The sequence below is a fragment of the Gallinula chloropus genome (genome assembly GCF_964237585.1).
Source record: "Gallinula chloropus genome assembly, chromosome: 5".
In the NCBI taxonomy this organism is placed as follows: Eukaryota; Metazoa; Chordata; class Aves; order Gruiformes; family Rallidae; genus Gallinula; species Gallinula chloropus.
In genome coordinates this window covers 81,929,085-81,952,910 of record NC_140090.1, presented here as the reverse complement: position 1 = coordinate 81,952,910, position 23,826 = coordinate 81,929,085, and the positions used below count along the sequence as shown (strand labels likewise).

Genomic DNA, 23,826 nt, shown 5'->3' with positions numbered 1-23,826 from the left:
CAAACCCCTGCCCAGACGTGGGCACCTGGCACCACGCGTGTCTCCGCGTCAGCAGAGCTCTGCAGCGCAAGGATCCCTGTGCCACCACCGTTCTGGCTGGCAGGGGACACTCCCTGGAGAATGCTGCTTCCTCCTCGTTTTGGCAACATGCCCCCCTCTCAGGAGACATCCCAAGAGCTTAAAGGACTCGGACATTTCCTAGTCAGTAATGCACACACAGCAATGACTGGACACAACGGTGCTTCCCCACTTTGCCAACGACAACCCTTCCCTGTTCCCAGGAGGCTGCAGCCCTTTTAGACACTTCACACATGAGGATTTTGTGTATAACTGTGTTTCCCTAAATGCCCTGTGTGGATCCTTGCACACAACCCTGCTTTGGGTTGTATGCAATAAGGAGACTAAACTTGAGTACAGGCAGAGAATAAAACAGCCAACTCAGCAGTAAAAGCCCCACTTTCTGCGCTGTTCTTCTTTCAACACCTCTGTAATGGAAGCACACAAACAGCCCTAAGACTGGGACTGGGACCCGTCCCTCTGCATCACTGCAGCAGAGCCCCCCACCCCACCTCTAGCTGCACTCTTTGCTTGGGGGTTGCTCTGTTACACTCACTCTCTGCACGCCTGTGTGCACGCAGGCCTCCCCGTGAGGCTGAGAGAGGCACCAGGAGAATGCAGAAGGACTGGACGGCAGCAGAGACTGGGTGAAAAAAGGTAATTAAGCACCTTTCTGCCTTTATCTAATTGCTGCAGACTTCAGCGAGGTATGGAAGCCAGAGTAGGGTGCTGCTGTGTATGCACAGACATGGTGATGATGGAGAGAACCACCCTGCCTCTCCCACAGCGATACAGAAGGGTGTCCAGGCCAAAGCACGTCAGCAGATCACACTGAGTGACTGCAGGCTGCCTTACAGGCAGCAAATACTGATGATGGGCCTGCTCTTTAGACTGTGCTTACACCAGGACTGGTAGCTAAAAAGGTACCTACAGCCCAGTGCACCTGAACTGGCCCCAGGACTTGCAATGGGGTGTGTGGAACAGGGCGGGGGGCGAAGGCTCGTGAAGGACTGGTAACTCTGTGATGTGGGCAGCTCTACACTGGACGAGTTCGTTTATTTGGAACATGAAGCTGGCAGTAAATAGCTAACCCAGCACGTCTGGATTGGCTTCTGCTTGCAGTCTGGCTTTACACTTATATTTGTCAGAGAGAGCAATTAATTGATACTATTTCCTATCTCTGGCATTACTCATTTTGGAGTTTATTCAGTGGCATATCAACCAACCACTAACCTCAGCTCATGCAATTCCAGGCATGGGAGTCCTGTTTGTGAGTAAAGGAACAGAGCATAAAGTTATTTTCCTAACAGCACTTCATGAAAATCAGGCATCTCAGGTGACCCCCTTAAATAAAAGAGGCAGTTTCAGGATGCACAGTATTTCCTTATGACCAGTCCTAGGTAACAATGGTCCTAAGCAATCAATTTCTTTCCTCTATCCTAATTTGCCCTTATACATCATATTCAAGATTTTATCTGGACAGGGGCTGCTTGGCTCAGTGGATAAACCTCTGCCTTTTCACCTCTGGGATCATGGTTCAAGTCAAGCCCTGATGAAATGCACTTGATCGTCCTAATCTAGTTCTTAGTGGACAGTATTCCCATTATCTTTAAAAGGGTCAGAGCCAAGGCCATTGGGAAGAGTGCATTGTGCTGTACCTTGTCTCTTGATTAATACATTTTCAGTGATGCCAGATCCTTAACCTTCCTGAGCACACATATTCTCACAAAAAGCTTAATAAAGCTCTCTCATGGACTAAACCTTTCTTCTCAATTTGCATATCATTTCAGGATGTCCTGGGAACATTAAAAAAGCCCACAAATAAAGTACTCAATTTAAAAGTATGTTTGCCTGAACTGTTTGCAATAACACCTCTAAGTTAACAGTAAGAACAGTAACAAAGCACTTTAGATCACTGCTTGGCACAGGAGAACAAGACCTTTACAGCTTCATCCATTTTTACAGCCATTATAACTTCTTTCTCATACTGTACCAGCTGAAGCCAAACAGACAGGGAGTGAAGGGAACCCCCCACCCTCCCAGGCTGGTTTCATTGCTCGACACACAGAAGTTGTGTGAGAAGGTGCTCTCCAGAGAGGCCTGCTGTTTGCTCTCTGCAGCGACAGGACTGCTGGAGGAGCCCTGTGAGCAGTGTGAGGGGCTCTGCTGGCCTTTTCCCCCTGCAGTAACAATTCAAGTGAGCGATGGAACCTCTTCCATTTAATCCCTGTCCAGGCTGGAGGGTACTGGCCTTGCTTTCTTGCCTATCTTGACCGTTTTGGGAGTGACACTGGGAACCGACCAGCACAGTGTCCTCTGAACCCTACAATGGCTCAGGGGCTGCGTGTGGCTGGCACCCTGCCCTCACCCCTTCCGCCCTGCGCAGCCGCGGCCGGGGAGCAGCCGGACAGAGCTGCGAGGGGCGAGGTGCCCAAGCGGGGCTGGCGCTGCCCGAGTGCAGTGGGGAGCAGGGACAACCAGTGCGAGCACTGCTGTCTCATCAGTCCGCAGCTCCCACCAGCATCCACAGGCAAAGCAGATGACGACTGCAGTAGAGTGAAGTCAGGTTCAACTCTTACAACTCACCCACTGCTTCTATTAGCAGCTGTGGTCACAGTCTCAAGGGCAGTACGTTGGTGTCTATCTGGACTGACTCTTTAGTGTGGTTCGTGCAGGAACGTGTGCACCATTTCTCATTTCAGACTGTGGTTAAAGATCATTAAATGATTCCTAATGATTAAGACATTCCTCACTAGTCATTAAGAGTTTTTACATTCTTACTATGTATTTACTTAACTGACTACTCAAGGAATAGCACTTAGCTTGTTCTTTTGTACTCATCAATAACATGACTATAATTTTTTCATTAAATAATTATCTCTGGCTTGCTTTTTTTTTGTTTGTTTTGAAATTGTGGGGGAACCCCTACCTAAACACAAGGCATTCTGAAACAAACACTGACAGGCTGATTTACTGAAAGTGATGAAGGAATTTTTGGAAAAATACCCCAAACTCCAAGTGTGGCCACATTCAGAGCTCCCCACACACCGCCACTCTCCTGAAAGCACCGGCACGTTGACTTCTATCATTTGAGGGCTGGCAAATCCAAAGCCACAGCCAAGCCTTGTGTGAGCAGCACACTGCTGAGCTAGCCTAAGGTCAGAAGCGGACAGCACCACAGAGCCACCCGGAAGCCAGCGCACAGGCCCTGGGCTCCCTGAGTCCTCTCCTCTGCTCTCTGTGTGGGTGAGGAGCAGGAGCACAAAACAGCAGCAGCTGGGATATGGTTGCAGCTCCCACTTTGGGACTCCTGCCTCTGAAGGGTGTGGGTAACCAGTTCAGAGGGAGAAGCCTCATTTGCTCTTTGCCCAGCGTTCACAGGCAGCCTCTGGAGCAGGAGGGCACGACATCTGTACAGCACAGTGTGGCTGTACCCAGTGTAAGGGCTAGAGCTGCTCAGCTCCTCCTGATCCAAAAGCAAGGACCTAAACTGGAATCTGCCTGACACCAAGGTGAAGCTCTGCGTGTGGCTTCTCTCCTCATCCCACCTGGTAAACCCTTCCCCGTGCCCGGGCACAGCTGCTTTGTGGTGGCTCTGGGAGCTACGCCTTGGTCCAGCCAATGTACTGCAACTTCCACACACAGCTCCAAACTCAGGAATTCAGCACTGACACAGCTTTGTGTTACTGCTACAGCTCTGTTCAAACAGGGTTTCTCTCTTTGCTGTCACCACACAGCTGGATAAACCTGTGTGTCCCTTTCTGAAACAGCACGATGCAGGATGGTCGCTGCACCTCGAGGCGATAAGCACAGGCAGCTGCCACGCTGACTCTGGCATCAGCTACAGGTAAGTCTGGAGAAGCTGTGGATTAGTCTGGAGAGATGAGGCCTGACAGACTGCTGCATGCATTTTAAACTGAATTTCTGCCTAGCAGGTAATTTGTATCTGTATCAGATTTTTCATTAAAAAAATCTCATTTTTATAAATATTTCCTAAGATTCTTTTTGTTGATTACAACATAAAAAAGAGAGAATAACTGTGCATGGACAAAGATAAAGTAGCCTGTTGATAATAAATATTTGTCAGGTCTTGTCACATCTGTACACATTCCAATGTTACTGAAGAGACACCACACTGATAAAAAAAATACCCTCAGAAAAATCAATGGATTTTGAGCTAAAGCAGTTGCTAAACACACAGAAAACATCTTTATCCAACAGCCGCCGTGCTGTGAAAATTCCCAAGCCTTGCATTGGTACAGCTAAGGAAAATTTAATCTTCCCAAATACTCATCAGGGCACTCCATCCTGCAGACCTGACAGCCCCACTTATAATTAATTATACAATTTCGATGGGAATATCGACTAAACAAAGCTATAAATCATAGAAAAAGTCAATAGGCATGGACACATTCAATCATGTCCCGACCAATGATTACTACTCTTAAAATACAATAATTATTTTCAGGAGCCAGCTTGAATTAAATTTCTGTCAGGCTGGTACAAGACCGGCGGTTGATGAAGGATGCGATGGATTTTTTGGGTTGAATTCGGCACAGAGACATTTATCCTTTTAGATAGGTAGTTTGTTTTTAGTGATCATGGTGCTGCGTGTTTAACTAGACCATGAAGATTAGATTATCTCCAATGGCTCATTATATCGTTTATCTTTCCCTTCCATGTTTGATCTGGAAGATTTCCCGCTCCTTGATGCATGAATGAAATGACTGCTGATTTAGAAATGGAATGTGCTTAAGTGGGATGCTGCTGCCTCCGCCCCTGCGCAGCGTGGCCACGGATGCAAAGCAGGCATCCAAAACACCAGCAGGACGTGGTGAACGGCAGCAGCCAGGATAGTGCTGCTCAGCTTCAGAAACGTGCTGGGATCCAGTGAAAATGGCAAACACCTGAGTGGTTTGTAATAAAGCTAAAAAAATTGTAATAGTAATGCACCTACAGGAAAATCTGGGACAGGGAATGGGATTAGTACAGGAACAGGAATTGGGATTGGAATTCAATCTCTCTCAAATGAAAAACATCAGTGAAAGAAACATTATGTGTTTCCCAAGGATGCATCCACCTTGGAAATAATGAAACCAAACCCTGGTACCTCACAGCACCCTGTTCTGAAGAGCTGCTGCCTACAGACACTGCACGTGCGGAGCATCCACGCATGTGTGAGGGACACGCCACAGAGGGGACAGCGTGGGCACCAACGGATGCAGGAAGGAGAAACACATCATTGCTCTCCTCTTGAATCTGACTCATCAAACCTTCTGACCTCAAGGGAAGAGCAAGATCTTGGGTTCTCATGTGGAATTAACCTCCTAGGTGTAGGTCAAACCCAGAGAGCACACAAGGGGTTCTGCATCCTCCTTCCCTGGATCCGTGCAAACAGCCCTTTGACAACCTGGTTCTATATGAGCAGTGAGAGGAGAAGCCGTAGGTAGGAGAGAAGGGGGGGTGGGGGGAGAGTCATGGGTCCTGTGCACATGCCCCCCTGCACAGACAGCAGCAACACACGGTGTGAGCTGGGACACTGCACCGGTACAGAGGGGGCAAAACGAGAGCTGGGCTCTGGGGCAAACACAAAGGGATGCTCAAAAAGGGAATCCTTTTGGGCAGAGGATAGGAAGGTGAAATTCAGTCACCCTGAGGGCAGAACTGAAGAAAGAAGGGGAACCTGGCTAGCTTGCCAGCCTGCCAAACGACCTGGACACTCACAGCTTCTGCAGCACACACGGCGCTTTCTGAAGGCTTTCTGTCTGCTGCAGCCTGCCCTATTCCTATAGCTCTTCCTGCCCTATTTTCTTAGTACCTGCCCTATTCCTACAGCTCACCACACTCAGCACACACTGCTGCCAGCTTATGCAGACTGAGGCTGGACACACGCAAGCGAAGTTCTTCTGACCTCACTGAAGCTGGGCCAGTTTCCACAGGAGGGTCTGGCACTGAATCCACAACACAGCTCCCACATGCAACATCCACACTCCTGGGGTGTAACTGTTTGGTTTTCTCCTGATGTCTCATGGGTTTCCTTTGGACAGACAGCTCCCAGGAGCCTTAGATGAAACTGAGAAAGCTGCAAGCAGTGATACAGAGATTTTCCAAAACGAAGTGGCTCCATGTTGAAATCAAATCACCCTGAAGCAGATATAAAGCCGTTCTCCATAGAAAAACTGTAGTCCTCATCACAAATCAGAATATCACTGCTCCCCCTCTGCTTTCTCCTCATCAGAAGCCCTGTATGATTGCCCAAACAGTGCCAGTCTGCTGAGGGTTTGAGCCTTCTATTCTATGTATTCATGTATCCCTCTTACTCTTTGTACACTCAGAAGACCCAGGTGTTTCCAGAGCAGCTTTGCATTAAGGACTTTTCCTAAGTCACTCTGATGCACAATGAAGAGAAACAGGATGCATGAAGAAATGCAGACCAAAGGACAGAGAAGGAAAGCGAACTGTCACCTATATTTAATTTATAATTTTTTCTAAGAAGGTAAATAGCTGCCAAAGTTAAGAACCTGTACATACAAACACTGGCTGAGGAGGAAATCTGGAACAGGTATTGTGTATTGTGTTAGATGAATTATCTGTTCTCTTTCTGCAGACAGGAAGGTTGGTAAGGCTAAAGGGCTGGTGGAGAAATGCATTTTGTATGTGGGTTTCCAACTTATCCCTTCAAAAGTGTTGAGCAATGAACTTACCGCAGTGCCGTTGTTATCTCTAAACACATCTTGATTAAAATAGTCAAAGAGCTTCTTTTCTAATTGCAGCATGACCTGAGAAAAAACAGAAGAGAAAGGTCGGCACAGCGCTTGGACTCAGGTGCCTAAGAGAGCCCTGGAAGGAACCTTGCCAGAGACATGCAGCCCCTGAGAACCACAGGATGCTGCGACACGGCTGAAGCTCCTGGTCAGCTTGCCCCTTTGGCTGACTGGCCATCGCTTAAAAAGATCCAATTAACTGGGCATTAGGTGTGACAGTCGATATCCCTCCCCTCCCTTGAAGTTATCAGTTTGAAACAACTATATTCATGCTCTGTAGGGAAGAAAGTGACCATTCAACAGTGTTTCTGTGTGCGCAGGGGTACAGAGGACATTGAGCTGTTTACCTTTCGGTCATTATCAGATTCACGAAATATTAGCTTGACTACTTCATTTGTGTCAGCTGCCCGGATCGTCTGCATCGTGGCCTTTGCACATAGTGTCTGAGGGGAGAAAGGGGAAACGGTTTATACACAACAACAGGCCACATCTCACTGACCCTTATCAATCTGCGTGTTGCCACTGCCCCCCTGAAAGCGGGATGTGCTGTAGGTCACAAAGCAAAGCATCGCTCGTGGAATCTACTCCCACCCACCATGAGTCTGAACCAGCAGGCTGAGTTATCGTTTGGAGAGGAACACGCAATATTAAGAGAGTATCAATCACATAAGGCACTTGCCCATGGAGTTGGCTACCATGCACACAGGCTCCTTCCCGGGTCTGACACTGTATCACAAAGTCCCTGTAAACATCCCCAAAGCCACTTCCTACAGATAAGGACCCGCAGCCCTGCCTGCTCCTGCACCACCTTGGTAAGGGCTGATAAGGGAGCTGGCGCGACGGTTCTGCTGGGCAACTCTTATTTGAAAAAACTTCTTGTAAATTAAAGTTCCACATGTAGTTCAGAAGTCTGAGCAACACTTAATCTGATAGTCACTTTCAGAGTGTAGTCTGTGCAGCGAATACCCCATGTGCCATCCTTCTAAGAGACAACATCATCCCAGGTATTGTGAGGACCATGTGTCTGAAATGTGTTATAAACCAGCACTCCATCAGGCACAGAGGAATGAAGTTCCAAGGAACTGTCAGGCCTCAGTTCACCTGCCAGTTGCCAGCTGGGGCCCGGTTTCAACAACAATCAGAGCTGACTTAGAGTAATCCGGAACACGCTGGTTGAAGGACTAGCTCCATCACACTGTAACGGGTGAAAATCAGGAGCCTACAGCAGAGCAGGTAGTCAGGCATCCATTCACTGAGAACTACCTTCAGATTCACTGAACCCCCACTTCTAGTGGAGCTTTACGTATGTTCAGTACTCTGAAACGCAGGAACAGGACATGTGGGGCAGGCAGAAGCCACAGGGCTCTGCGGTTACCCAGCTTGGGCACTGCTACAGGATGGGGCGAGACGCTATGGGATGGGGTATGATGCTACGGGATGGGACGTGACAGTACAGGATGGTGTGTGATGCTACCCCAGCCCATCTCCCCTGGTTGCTGGAAACCACCAGGCTGAAGACAGAATGAGGAACAGAGAAAACACTGGTATTTACTCAAGGCAGAGAGATGTGGCCAAGATGTGCCACAGCCTCTTGCTGTTCCCTGCAGTAAGGAGTCAGTCCAGCACCCTGTCCGTTCCACTCCTTTTTGACCAAACACAGATTTTCTTTACACATAGTACATGTGCGTTCTGTGGTAACAGGGTAACAGACTTTCACATCCTACTACATGCTTCCTTCTCTCACAAATACAAATAAGAATATGAATACAAATGCTTATATTGGGATTCATTAGGAGAAATGTGGTATCGATCAGACACACTGCCATGAAGCTACAGCTCACTTCTCAGTTTTCCACTCCAAATTTCTTCTGGAGGAGATGCTAAACATGTATTTAAAAATAAACCCATCTGTTGCCAAATATTTTAGACCTCAGCTGAGGTCACCAGCGCTAGAATGGAAACAATCTGTCAAGGGACTTTTGCCTGCATCCTATAGAAAGACATTAAAAAATGAACCTCGATAGAGGCACCCACGTGTTGCCATAGTACAAAGAAAAGAGCTACAAGCTGTGCAATCCCGTTTTTGAAGGATAACTGGAGCATGATTCAGCAAAAATAAAGCACAAGCCTGGCCTTTTTCTTCAAGTCCATGAGCTGGTGTCGGCTCCCCACCTTACTGAGTAAATGATGCCCTTTCCTAACACATTGCTCTTCATCCCTTCCTGCCCCTACCAAATGCAGTGCCGTGTCCATAATTACCAGCTCCCATCCTGGGTTTTACTCTGCAGCTCTTGGCAGGCTCGAGGCACCGGCGCGGCCACAGGTGTCTGTGGAGTCAGTTCTCTCGGGGACGGAGCGGCAGTGGCACGGCGGCACAGGGAGGCTGCCTTGGAGAACTTCATCTGCTCTGCAGGCTACTACGGGGTCTGGGGAGGCCTTGAGGAGGGGGCGGATGGGGCAGCAGGTAGTTAAACCGAACCCCGCCTGAATGGCAGGAGGAGAAGCTCCCCAGCCCATCAGGAAGCTGTGCCTTTGGCAGCACGGGTTGTAAGCGCAGAGCCAGGAACGCTTCCCGCAGACCCAGGAACTAAGAACTCTTCCCTTTTGTCCATCCATCGGGCACGTCATGAGGGCTCTGCCATCTGTGTCCGCGGGGTGAGGTAACCCAGCAGCGAGCCATTCCCTCCCAGACCCGCTATTGAAATTCAAAGCACAGATTAGCTAATCGGGTCAAACCCCAAAAAATAGGCTTTGGGCTCATGTGTCACAAATCAGTCTGGTCGCCTTTAAGCAGCGCACCAGATTAGAACAAGCACCCGAACAAGCCAAAGCGGAAAACCCGCCGCTCTCTAAAGCTGGTTTCTAAAGCCCTAACAAATCGCTCCATCTTTCACTCATTTAAACTTTCCAAATGAGGGTCAATACGGTCCCCGAGCATCCAAATGCTAATGCGCTTAAGTGCGCTTAAGCAGCTTTCCAGAGTGAATGGGCCAAAGAAGGGCTCGAAAAGACAAGGCAGAGTTACTGTCACTGTCAAAAAGTCATTGTAGCCACCCCCAGAGTGGTTGCGATTCAAGAAATTCATGATTTCTGTCTTTTAAAGGCATCTGCTTGAGAACATTTTTTTCCCTGAGCTGCTTTATCTCGCAACTTCAGGCCGGCTCCAAAAGAAACAAGCCGGCGATGGACTCCTGAGAACCAGCCCCGAGGAGGGACCCACAGACCCGCCGCTTCCAGACGTCACACGCACAAAACGTTACCTTATTCCCGGACAAAAAGTGATTGGGCAAAGGTTCGTTTCTCATACAACCCGCAGCACTCCTTTTTTTCCTCCTCCTTTCAATCTCTACACAGTCGTAGTCACCCAAGCAGAAAACTTTGGGGAACATGTGCCTGTTTAGCCCAGGCCACTGGTGAAGGGATTGTCTGTTGCTGGCAAAGAAAACCAGAATGCTATGAAAACATGCTGCTTCTTTCGGGGTGTCCCCTCCAAGGTACCCCTTTACAGAGCCAGGAGACGGGAAGTCAGATGTCCAAACGCCTCTACCCACGTTGTCTTTTTTTAAAGTCTTTTTTCTCTGGGAACAGGCCTTGCCTGAGAAGGACACAGAGAGCGGATGGGGCTGCGAGTGCTCAGCCTTCAGCCTTTGCTGAACACACAGGGATGTGTCTCACTCGCGTTCCACACACACTGTGCACACAGGTGGAGGCTTCGCAGGGTGTTTTAAAAAGTATTTTGCAGTAATTGATGTGCATTGAATGGTAAACACAGCAGTAACTGCTCTGATCACTGCGTTGGATCACAGTAACATGGTGCCATTACACAAAGCTGGGAGGGAAAGCTTTTTATAGTGACAAGGGGCAAACCTGGAAGTTCAGCCCTGAGGAACTGAAAGCCTTCTGATTCCCAGCACAGACATGGCCTGCAAACACATCTGCTCTCATGTACTGACAAACATGACATGTTTCAGCCTGAATTTCTGCACAGTAAGAAGGGATAAAGTTATGAGAACCATTGTGTTATATACATAAAACACAAACACACTTCTATGACATGTATTATATATATTTTGGGGTTCGGATCCGCTGATCTCTTCCCTTCCAACCCCTCCGACTGATTCTGTGATCACAGAATTGCTATTTATAATGCATTTGTACAGAAACCCTCTGAGCAGCTCAGAGCTGTGCTGCTGCTTCCTGCCAGTGGTGCTCTGTTGAAAATTACAGCAGGATTTTCCCTGGTTTTGCACCCCTGCTTTGCACTCTGAACACCCTCTAGACTCTGAGTACATCTCTTGATGTGTGAGCCGTTACCACTGGCCTGTAATTATTTCAACAAGTTTTTCTGGGGAAAAAAGAAGTGGTATCCAAACACCTACAGACTCAAACTGCCCTTCTGCCTCTATCTACTGATTCTAAACACATGTATTGTTTTTCCCAATTACCTGAATATTCTTCTTAGGGCTTATTATTACTTTGAATTCTTCTAAAAAAAAAAGAAAGAAACAATATATTCATTGCTCCTTTATAATTAAAAAGGTTCAGCAATAGTCGCAACTGCCATTTCCAGTGAGCTGCATGGATTAAGCCAGACGTGTTTGTTGCTGAAAGTGCCAGGAGAGAAGCACAGAGCCTGAGACTAAGACGAGCCAGCTGAAGCAAGGCCTCGAGCACCTGAGCAACCCAATCAATTAAACTTAAGATCTTTCATTTTATTCTAGTTACACACTCTGTGGATTCTGGCAGGTTAGAGAGAACAGAGGTACATGTATCATCCAATTATGACAGTGAAATACTTCTGAAATGCTGCTCAAAACCCCACATCAATCTGACACTTATTAAATTAGGATAATCAAATGCTTTTTTTTATTATCTGGATGCAAATTGTATTTGAATCAATTGGCGAGGTAGAAGATTTGCTACTTTGGGAATAACAGGAACGTCTGTCTTGCTCAGGCTCCTCCCTGCCTCTGAGGGGCCTGTACTGGAAATGTACTAACAGCAGAGTCACCACATCAGGTGATGTAAGAGAAACAGAACTGGCAAGTGAAAAACCCGAGTTAAACGTGACACCGTTCTCCCTAAGATCACCTGCATCCCTGAGACCCACGATCCCTGTTGGGAACCACCTGCACGTCTTCGGGCTCCATTTCACTTTAGCTGCACTAAATTCATAATGAAAATCACTTTCTTGTCCAGAAACTTAGATTGTTCGTGACAACGTTGTCCAAGTGTATCAGGAGGCAACCCAAACCCACTGCCATTAGTTCCCCAGGTATAGCACTGAGTGAACAGAGAGTGCCGTGTCGTGGCAGAGGCCCTGCCCCACAGCACCGGTACCGGCCTGTTCCTGCCCGCTGTGCCACCGCTATGCACAACACCCAGTTCTTACACCCTGTCGTGGTTTTACCCCGGCTGAGAGCCGAGATCCACGCAGCTGCCTGCTCCTTAAAGGAAAAGAGCAGGGGAAGAGGGAAGGGGGGTGTGAGAGGCAAGGGAAGGGAAAAGGAAGGGGCAAATAACCCCAAAACCAAAAAACTAAGAGGCCCGTGGGTTGGGATAAGGATAGTTTACTAAGATAGCAGAAAGATAAAATATAACAATGCTAACAGGACTTTAGAGCAAAAAAATATGAACCTGTTGATACACCATGCAGTTTCTCACCAAACCACACAACTCAGGCCGTGCCACCCAGAGCCATCCCAGAACTCTACCGTCCCCCAAAAACCGCACATCCCGGAGCCGCCCCGCTCCTCCTCCCATCAGCCCCCCGATATCCTGGGCAGGACGTAATTGGCATGGAATACTCTCTTTGGCCCGTTCGGGTCACCTGTCCTGGCTTTGCCCCTCCTTTCTCATGAATAGAGAAATATGAAGAACTGGGAAAGTCCTTGACTGTCTGACAGCAACTGAAAACATCAGGGTGTTATCAGCACTGCTCCCATTTTAACACTCAAACACAGCATTCCATCCGCTGCTACAAATGAAGTTAGCTCTATCCTGACCAAAACCAGGAGACACCCTTACCTGTGCAGGAGTGGGTGAGATTTCTGCCTGTGTTTGTGAAGGAGGCAGTGGGCTGCGGCCTGGCCGTGCTGGACGGCAGACAGGGGGCTCCAGCCCAGCCTCAGCTGGCTGGATGCCGTATGGCTGCAGGACGCAGGGCCCTTCCCCAGGTCCACAGACACCCCGAGACTGCCAATCGTGCCCTGCTGCTACCGCTTTCCTCCGTGCCAACAGCTGCTGGCAACAGCAGGTCCCTTTTTAATTCTGTTCCCAGGAAATAATTTGATGTAGGTGTGAAAGGCCTTTGCCACTATGATTCCCCCAGACCTCCAAGCTTGAAGAAGGTGCTGGACGCTGAGCCTTTTGTTCCTGGAAGGACCTCACTGTAACAATCCCCTGCTTCATAACTATTTTTCTTTTTCAATACTGGTGTTAAAGGGACCTTTTTAAAGACTTCTTTTGGTGTTACTGTTAGTTTCTCTTCCCTGCAAAGGTGTATCTTGGAGAAGCAAAAATCAGCACAGAGCTCCTTCCCAGCACAGGCGTTCCCCTGCACAGCCTCTTGCTTTCTCCCACTGACCCCTCTCGGGCTCCACATCTTCTTGGGTTCTCGCTTCCTCCTCCCAACTAAGATCTCCACATCTGAGATCAGCAAACATCTACACGTTAACTCCTAACAGCTGATCCCAAATTGGCTGGCACCTCCATCCATCAGGAGCACAAGGCTCTGCAGGCCCTTGTGTGGTTTCCAGGCAGAGGCCTCCCCTGCCCCTTGTGAAGCTCCAGTTTGGATCCACATGCTGACACTGGTCATACGTTTCAAATGAACTCAGGACTTCGGTCAGAGCTGGACAAACTCCACACCGCCAGAAGATCAGGAGCTTTGAAGCAATCTGCAAAAAAAATCCCTTCCCTTCTCCTGCCCATCTTCCCAGTCGTATACATCACGACTCCTGGGAGAGTTCTCAAAGACAACCATTTGCTTTCTGTAATTACAGGAATCGGGACAGTCCATTGCTGTGTGCATGGTGTTTGGTCACATAATGTCACACAATGTGCGAGCCTCTCGAGAAGTACTGACATACTTCTCTTGTTTTTCCTGTGTTGGCCAAGCAGCCAGTTCGAATAATCCTTTTCAGCTAGCTCAGGGAGCCACAAAGCTGGCTGCATGATTTGTCTTCCTCTCCTGCCACCACTCCTGTCGCAGCACCGTGACTCTGAAAATGCTGAGGCACTGGGCTGCGGGGCTGTGGAGGTGCCCCAGGAGACACACAGCAGGCTTAAGCTTCTTGAACATGACACCAGCCATCACAGTGTTCACCTACTCCAGGAGCACTACTCCCACATCAAACTGCATGCTTTTTGGATGAAATGAATGAAGGATCTCTTAGCAAAGCAGTGTGCAAGGTGTAGACCCAAGGTTACTGTACTCTCTCTGATAAATAGTAAGATGGAGTGATGGGCTGGTAAGTGTCTGACACACAGACCACACACAAGAAACAGACAAAAACCTGGCTGTGGGGTAAGGTGGTCAATGTGGGGAGCAGGAAATAGGGTGCTTCCTACCACCTCTCTTCACCTCCCCGGTACGGTAGCTGTGTCCTACTTGGCATAGTTTCTGATGGCGTGAGAACAAAGGGTTTGTGCATTAGGGCCACAGTCAGCATTCCCTCCAGACACCGAACGGGTCCAAAGCTTGGAGTCTGATCAGCAACAAAACAGTGCTCATCAGCAGGAATGGAGGATGTGGAGGAGCAGCAGCTCCACACCACCGGCTGGGGACCCTGAGGGATTTCACCCAGCAGTGGGTGCCGATCCCTGGCTCACAGCTCTGGGTGTTGCAGAGGACAAAAAGCTCTGCCAGAAATGTTGCTTCCGTGGTCCTCCTGCTGACAAGGACCAGCGATGCGTCTGGAGGGGACAGGGGTGAACAACCAGACAGCACATCCCCCAGAGCTTCTGAAACACAGGTGAACACTTTTTTTCCTCAAAGCAAGCCAGGATTCAAACATGCTAAGGAATACAGAGAGCTCCCAATTACGCAGAGAGAGGGAAAAATGCAAGTTCAAAAGTGTTAACGCAACATCATTTTAAAGCCAACAGCTGTGGACTAGTTAGTGAAGTGCTATTCTTCTCGCTGTATCCTTAAGTGCTGTTAAATTCATTTGTCACTTGATCGAAAGCCAACAGGCTACAAATCTCCGAAGCCCCTCTCACGCTGAATAGTGACAGGAGTATTCTGTTCTGCCATAAGAAAACATTTGTGTGCATCTCTGTCCGGAGTCATACATGCTACTTTAACTCATCTGCCTCCCCATTCTCTCCAGCCCAGGAGGACAAATTGCTCACTGTGGCTCCCTTTCAGAGGCAATACAGCGCGCAAAGAATCATGACTGAGCAGAAACACAAGAAACAGGCACATAAAAATTCATCACTTTGGCCTCCTGACCTCTTGCCACCGGGTTTGGCAAACCCCATCTCAAAAAGTAGCACCAAGGGAGAGCTAAGCAGAACGGCTGAGTGAAATTACTGACAAAAAATATCTTGGACACAGGAAAACCCCACCAGATGCTTCATTGTCTTTGCAGAGAAGTGGTGCTGAAAAAGGGGGTGATCTACCACATGGCATATTGGGTGGAATAAGTAGTGCCATTGTTTCAGAGCAGCTCTGTCACTTTACTGACTGCAATACAAAGAGGTGTAAAGCAAGATTTAATCCTGACTTTTTTAGTCAGCAGATTAAAACCAATCATGCCAGATGTCCACAAGACTGTTTAACATACAGAAAGCTTTTTCATACTCTACAAAAAAGTGAAAGCTGTAATAACTTCTTCTTTATTTCCTCTAGAGAGGCCTTTTTCACTCACTTTTAGTCAGGAAAAAAGGGAGATGTTGTAATGGATTTTAAGATGTGCTATTAATTTTTACCCTAGCCTTTGTTCTTTTCCCTGCTGAGACAAAACGAAGCAAAGTCAATCCTTTTGCCCGTCCAAAATCAGACAGGTACACCAAAGGAAACTGCTGGCACAAAAAGGCCATCATTTCAAAAAAAGGTGTACCTGTGAGAGCAGGAACAGACACTGCCAGCAGCACACACAGCAGATGCTGGAACTCCTTCCTGTGATGCCTGATGTGACGTAAGGTGCAAAGTGTGGGTGTCAGCATGCTGATAACCCCCCCCCCCACTCTCTTCCCCACACTGACCCTGTCCTCGTGTGGCTTTTTGCAGGGGCACCCGCTCACCTCAGCTGGCAGACCTCGTCCGAGGACAGGCAGGCTCGCTGCCCACCCTCAGGAAGAGCAGACAGGTGCTGGGCTGCAGGTGCCCTCAGCCTTCAGGGCAGCCTTGCTGTGCGCAGCAGAACCCTTGCAGGGACAGGGACACATGGCTCCCAGTCCCGCGGGAAGCTCCATGCAGGACGGGCACAGGCAGGGCAGCTGCCCTGGCACTGTACACCCAAACCTGTCCAAAGTCACCCGAAGCCACGACAGGCTGTAAAATATGGATGCTAAGAAGCAATATTCTCACTTAAAATATTCATGTGGTGGCCTCATTCAAACTCACCTATGGAACTGTTCAACACTTGGCTGCGCTTTCTTAATCTGTTCCTTTCTATTTATAAACCAATTAATCTCTAAAACCACTACCACAAGGATATAAACTCAGTAATCACCATACTTCTAAAATGTGTGTAGTATTTTTCCTGCTATACTACAGAAGTGCAAAAACCCCCATGCATTAGTGCCCCATTGATTTTCATAGCCAAAAATGTTCCTAGATTGAACAGAAACAGAGTTTGTATTTAGTTTCTCATACTAAATTGCAAATCTTTTACACATTTAGGAAAAAAATTATTGACTTAATCCTTGGGAAAAAGCTATGGGAAAAAATACATTCCCTTTAAATTCTGGTTTTGTACCACACACATCACTTCCTAACTCAGAAACTACATGGCAGCAAGATAATGCCTTGCTTGGCATCCCTTATCTGTCACTTGCCTACATTTCTCAATCATTTCCTTGTCATGCACTGTAACAAAACTACAAGTACAGCCTCCTGAAGGAAGAGTAACCACCTTGCTGAATCGCTGGCCTAAACCCACACTACCAAAGCCATTTTCTTCATTTTACATCTAGTCAAGACCTGACTGAAAACAATAAAGATCCTATGATACATGAGCTGGCAAGACCCTGGCAGCGATACGGACACTGTGTTAGGGATGGACACGACATTTTACTCTTTGTAGCACCTGCAGAGAAACAGATGTAAGCTCTTACTCCTGTTTAATGCGAAGGGGAGAGGATGCCCTCTTGAACTGTCTCACTGCAGCTCTTCTCCCCTCCTGCCACCAGCTGACCTATCCTGCATCCTTTAAAGCCAGGCTCCCACTTCTGGAACTTGCAGGAGACAAAAGGGTAAGTAGGTTTTGGTTGAGTGTGGTTTACAGCGTTAGAAATCAGAGCTCCAAGCCTAGTACAACGCTCTCTTCCTTGCAAACGTGTTAAATCGTTAATTAAGCTGTGCTATCAGTGTTTCTATCATTACTGTGTTCTTTGCAGGCCTTGTATCCTGTTGGTAACCTTGGACAGGCAAACACCTTCCTACTGCTTCCCTCTCCCCCAGTGAAGGATGTCGGCTGAAAGGTGCTCCACACTGAAGTCCTCTGGCCTCTCCTGCTCGTACTGAAGACACTGGGGCAGGCACCATAATGAAGACGAGGGTATTGTCCTTCTAACAAAGTCCAACTGGAGTCTCTCAAGCTACCCAAGAGGAGCAAGCAAGTCAGCTAAGTGTAAATCTGCCAGAGAGGTTTCTGCCAGTTAAACACTCACTCCACCACTGCTTATCCCACTCTGGAATTTGCACAACTTTAAGATGATAATCTGCTCTCTCCTGAATTTCTTCAGGCCAGTCTGGTGGGTGGCCCTTGAGATACATTTTACCAATTTTTCATGCCCATCCCTCGAAATGTGACCCTGCTCCTGTGCTTTTATCTCTCTGACAACTTCACACAGGAAAACATGCAGCCCCTCTGATAGCATGAAATCGGAAACAATAGCCCCGGGAAACAAAAGGGAGTAGGGAGGCAGGATACAGTCCAGGTCCTGGCTGGTTTTAGGCACAAACAGATGTTCATAGGACCCGATACCCTGAGCAAGCTGAAAGGAAGAGCTTGTAAAAGAAATGGACCTTAAAAACAATGTATTGAAGCGCTTCAAATAAAGGCCAAGGGAAGGCAATATGGCTTTCCATGATAAATCTCAGCAAAGAAACCCAAAGCAGCACCATGAATTTCAATGATGCATTTTTCTTTCTCAATGAACTCTGCAGCTCATTTTGAAACGTACAAATTGCTCAAACCTCAGCTTGGTTTACAAGCCTCCCGTATCCATTAGGAGGTGACAATACGCGCACGGCTCGTTTGTAACTAATCACCAGAGCTGGGAACACCCAGAGAAGTCCTGAAATATAGGCTAATGCTATTATTTTAAAAGCTGCTTATAGCCCAACAAAGAGGAATATGCTGAAAGAATCCTGATTGGGAAAAACCTCAGGCTAGCCGTTGGGACAAATTGCGTTCAATGTCCCTCTCTTTTCATGTAGCTATTCCAGGCTCCAAAGCCCCCCCGCAAAGAGTCAGTGACGCGCTGTGCTGAATTGGGCCTGGGTCCTGGCTCACAAAAGCCAATACGCACCATTTACAAATGAAACAAAGTGCAGAATCACTGCTCTCACTGAAGTTTCTGCTTTTGTGATTAAAACTCTCTTCCTCTTTCTTGGAGAGCCCTGCCATCCAAAAGGCCCTGTGCCATGCTCCAATGCACAAAATACATGTATTCATTACAGGAGGGGAAAAAAACCCCTGAAAAATTTGGCACAAAGGCGGGTGCATAGCTTAAGTCCTGCTTGGGATAGCCCTCACTTGAACTCTGCACATGTGCATAGATTTTACCTATTGATTGTCTCCTGTCAGGAACACAGAGGGTAACTGAAAGAAAAATTTCATCAGCTCTTTGTGGTCAGGTGCAGATTTAACTTGTGAAGTATTAGCATCAGTGAGATGCATATGGCAAGAAGATACAGAAGTGGTATCTTGCTTCCCAGCATCAAACAGCAGAAATAATTTTCATGAATAGAAGATCTGAGACAGAAGATATCTAAGCCTACTTAGGAAGCTTTAAGAAATTTGTAGTTAAAAATCAAGCTAATTGTTCAGTCTAATCACACATACCACAGGCCACTACGCTGCAGCATCTGCTCCAGAGCTGGAGCAAATGGCACCTCGGTTACTAAAACCACCTTCAGAAAGACGTGAGTGCTTGGTGAGACACAGGACATTCAGCAGTTGCTTGGGCAGTCCTCCCAAGAAATCAACCTCTTATTAATCACTCTTGTGGCTAATTTCTCATGCATGAGCTTTCATTTCAAACTGCCTGTTTGGGCCTTCTAAATATTGTTCGGACACAAAAGGAATGGGAGCACTGCTGTAATCGTGACAGAATGTGGAGACCGCAGCCGCCCACAACTCCTGGGAATCCCTCTCCGAGCTCCTAGCCCGGGCTGTCCCAGTGAACTTCAATGGTCTAGGGAAGCCCAGCTCAGCAAACCTGACACTACCCCTGAAAGTAATTTCTCTTCGACACCCAGATCTGCCGAGGGTCTTGGTTAAAAGCCAGAGTGCCTTACTCCTCTCTCGTGTCAAATCGTCCTTCAACACATGGACTGAAGACCTCTGTTGGATTTCCACACACCAGTTCTGCAGCCCCATGTAAAATCAAAACATACCTGAAGATGGGTTAATTCTACATGCCACATGATTGCCATGGCTGCTGGGGCCGAGCCCTTCACCTTGGGTGACTCTGCTCAGTGCTCCTACACATGCACACACACCTGTTCCCATCAGTCTGCCTGAAGTGAATGTCACGAGCAGGAGGCAGAGCAGCACCAGCTCCCCTTATGGATCGAACGGCCAGGACACATCGCTCAGCACAGGGCCTCAGAGCTCTCCTCCCTTCTTCAGTCAGACAGAACATGTCCAGGTAAAGAGACTCCCAAGACACTCCAGGAAGGCATCAACTCTGAGTCCCCTACTGCCACATGTGAGCAGAGCTCAAATGTTTCCCTGGATGCCCCATACTGACATCCAAAGGTGGACTTGTTAAACTGCAAAAATGGGAGATGGAAACGAAAACAAACCTTGTTGGGTTGTTCAGTGAGATGTGCAAGTGGGTAACGCTCGGGAGAGTTATACTGGAATCCCCTATCTACATCGTGGATACTCACTGCTCATCATCTACCACTTCTGGACCACCTTCACACATTTCAGAGTGAGACAACCAAAGCACACCAGGGTTTGCAATGGTGTTTTAGAAGGACTCTTTCTTGATGAATGTTAGTAACATAGTATGACTTGTATGGCACAGTACCACTACCTGCAACAAATGGATTTCAGCACCGTATCAACTAAGCAACCAGTACAATTTGCACTAACTGTAATGTATTTTACTCCATCAAAGACATCCTTTAACTTCTTGGAACTATACTCAAGAAGCAGGAAATTCAGCTGCCAGTATTAAAGGATTTTAAAATTACCATTATAAAACCACAGTAGATTAGCACATAGAGCAGCTCGGTTTAAATACTGTCACATTACAGGCTGAGATGGAAGTTTTACTTAGTTCTAAGGAAATTATCAAAGGTGGGAACAAGGTTAATGGTAACAGCTTGCACACACCCTTATATCTGTTCACAGTTCCCAGCACACTCACGGCTGGAAAAACCCTCTGCAAATTATTGGAAAAAACCCAAGTGAAACAGTCAACTGTACAGAAAGGATTGGCAAAACCAGCCTTTAATTTCTGTAGTCACAGATTTCCAGCCTGAAATCCAGACAGCAAAGGGTCAATACAAGGTATTTGCTAAAGCATGTCCACAGGGACCTGGCCAGGCTGGAGAGGTGGGTCTGTGAACTGCGTGGAGTTCAGCAAGGCCAAGGGCAAGGTCGGGGCAGTCCCCAGCACAGCGACAGGCTGGGCAGAGAATGGATGGGGAGCAGCCCTGAGGAGATCGGCTGTGAGTGGGTTGGCTGATGAAAAGCTCAGCATCACCCAGCCACGTGCCCTGGCAGCCCAGAAAGCCCCCTGTGTCCTGGGCTGCATCCCCAGCAGCGGGACTGGCAGGGCTGGGAAAGGGGGATTCTGCCCCTCTGCTCCGCTCTGGGACAGAGACCCCTCAGCAGCGCTGCCCCAGCTCGGGGGTCCCCAGGACAAGGGGGACACGGAGCTGTGGGAGTGAGTCCTGAGGAGCCCCGGGTATGATGCGAGGGCTGAAGCCCCTCTGCTCTGGAGCCAGGCTGGGAGAGCTGGGCTGGCTCAGCCCAGAGAAGAGAAGCTGCTGCTGGGGAGAGCTCCGAGCCCCTTCCAATCCCTGGAGGGGCTCCAGGAGAGCTGGAGAGGGGCTGGTGCCCAGGGCAGGGAGGGCCAGGCCCAGGGGAACAGCCTTCAGTTGCAGGAGGGCAGCTGGAGAGGGGCTGGGGGGCAGAAATCCTTCCCGGGGAGGGGGGAAGCCCTGGCACAGGGTGCCCAGAGAAGCTGGGGCTGCCCTGGGATCCCTGGCAGGGCTCAGGGCCGGGTTGGATGGGGCTTGGGGCACCCTGGGCTGGGGGGTGTCCCTGCCTGTGACAGGGGAGCATTGGGGGGGTCTGAGGGCCCTGCCCACCCAACTGTTCTACAACTCTATGACGTGCAGTATGAGGTTACTGTTTGAGACTTCTGTAAAGCCTAACTACAAGAAAATTATAGTCTTAATTTTGTCTATCCCTGCTTTTATTATTTGTCATTGTTTCTTAGAGTTATTCTGCTGTCAATAGTTGAAGAACAGAATCCTGTCTTGATATTGATTTCCTAAAGACTTTGAATCACTGTCTTCATAATGCATATATTTTAAGGCAAGTGCATGCAAAAGGTGGAGGTGAAGCTGCTTATTGAATTAAATCAATACAAGACACCAGACTGGCAATTATCATCTAGTATTCATTTTATATAACGTAAAATACCCAGCAGACAGAAAAAAACAAATTTCCATCCCCCTTTGGCAATCTCTAATTTAAATCTCTTGTATGCTCTGGACCTTTGGCTCGCCTCAGTTCAGCTGTTGTCACTCAAGCATTTAGCACACACTTGACTTTACTCGATGCTGGCAATGACTGGGTTGCACAGTGCCACCTTCTGTGATACCTCTGTGGGTCCCATGGAAGGACAGAGAAAGAGCAGTGGCAGCTACGGTCAGGAGCAGTTTCTCCAAGGGGAACTTGGGGCTGCAGGGACTCCACGACTCAAAACCCCCCGCTGACAGAGAGGGGGAGATACGGGATCCACACAGAAGCCCAACTCTACCCAGGTTAAGTTTGTGCAAACTTAATGGCAGTGCTACAGTTACACTGTGTGCAGCCAAAAACAAAGAAAGAATTAAAACTTACTCAATTTCCAGGGAAGTGTTAGAGATCTGGGAACAGCATCATCGAAACACAGCGTGACTGCCATGGAGTTCACCTGGTCCGTGCACCCCTCTGGTGTCTCCATGAAGTGAGGTGACCTGGGAGCCACCCTGAAGGCTCACTAGAAGGCACTGAGGACAGGAGTTTCACAACTAGCAGCAGTGGGACTGGAATCCACAGCAGACTTCTTGGATGTTGGAGAGTGCACTAACAGGGAGGGCGAAGCCCTGCGCCCGGAGCCACGGCAGGCCTCTCAGATGAACCCCGGCCCGTTCTACAGGCCCTTTTCCACAGCAGAGGAACCATGTCCCAAAAGCGCTGGCCCTTTGCCCCCTCTTCACAGGCTGCTGTGGCGCCCGGAGTGCCGTAACGCAGGCTGCACTCTGGGTCTGCTCCTACCAGATCCCATTTCGTGTATGTGTTTTTTTAAAAACCTCTATTAAAAGTGCTGTTTAACTGTCAGCTCTTATTTATCCCACTGAAATGGCGAGTTACAAGAGTATCTGGAAAGTCAGCCACGAAGAAGTGGTCCTCTAACTACTCAGCAGCATGTAAAACCCAGAAATCCAAGGAAACAAAAAAAGCCAGTAAAAGCCAGATGAAAGATCTCAGCCACTTTGCAGAAACGCCCCTGTGGGTAACACACCTTGCTCTGCCACAGGAAGGCACCATAACGGAATATGATAATTTTCAAGGATTTTACTGGCCTACTCTTCACTCACTAAAGGGAAAAAAAAAATCTATTCTATGATTGTTGAGAATAACATCAGACTGTATAGGTCAAAAATTGACTGACATCACTCTGGACAAGCATTATTGAGACGCACAAAGAAGCTGTTGTGCCTTTAAGCTTATGGTACATTGCAATGCAGTAAATGAAAAGCCACTATTATGAGGGGATGTTTATGTCAGTATCTGAAACAAATCTTCTTTTTACTAGGATAATACTGTCTTAAATTGTTAACTGTTGATCAGATAAACAACATGTGATAAAGATCCTATAATCTCTTTTCATAAAATTCATTTTAACCCCTTAATGGCTTTACATATTGAATTATTACATACTATTGAGCTTTGTAAAAGCTTGTAGTAGCTGTAAATAACATCCTACCGGAGTTCTCCTGGAAGCAGGAAGGCCGCAGTTCAGCATCAGATTTTAAATAACACAGGGATGAGATGCTACAGTTTCATGAGAGCTAAGGCATCAGTTACCAGCAGGAACTCCTATCCCACCCCCTTCCTACCCTTCCCAAGGAAAGGCCTTTGGGCTCTGTGCAAGGAGAAACAACTTTGATTCCAGACTGTGTAGCTAAGGGATGCTTCACGCAGCGCAGGACATAGAGAACCTCCTTGGTGGTGCATCACCAGGACAAAGGTGCAGCACGCCCAAGCCACTGGGCTGACTTCCACTAAACATTACTAATATCTTGGTTTATTTAAGGCAAATTTACCCAGATCTTAAAAAGAAAGGATGAAAAAAGTTTGTTAACAGGTCAAAAAGT

General features: G+C 47.9%; 1 protein-coding gene across 1 annotated transcript in view; it reads right to left on the bottom strand.

Annotated features, from left to right (window-relative positions):
* The window catches only part of INPP5A (inositol polyphosphate-5-phosphatase A), a 193,125-nt gene that overhangs the window by 26,299 nt on the left and 143,000 nt on the right, over positions 1-23,826 (bottom strand). Inside the window, exons 10-11 of the mRNA XM_084264317.1 lie at positions 7,169-7,264; positions 6,762-6,836 (exon numbers count right to left, since the gene is read on the bottom strand). Of these exons, the coding sequence (XP_084120443.1) occupies positions 6,762-6,836; positions 7,169-7,264 (171 nt within the window). The remainder of the gene's footprint in view (positions 1-6,761; positions 6,837-7,168; positions 7,265-23,826) is intronic.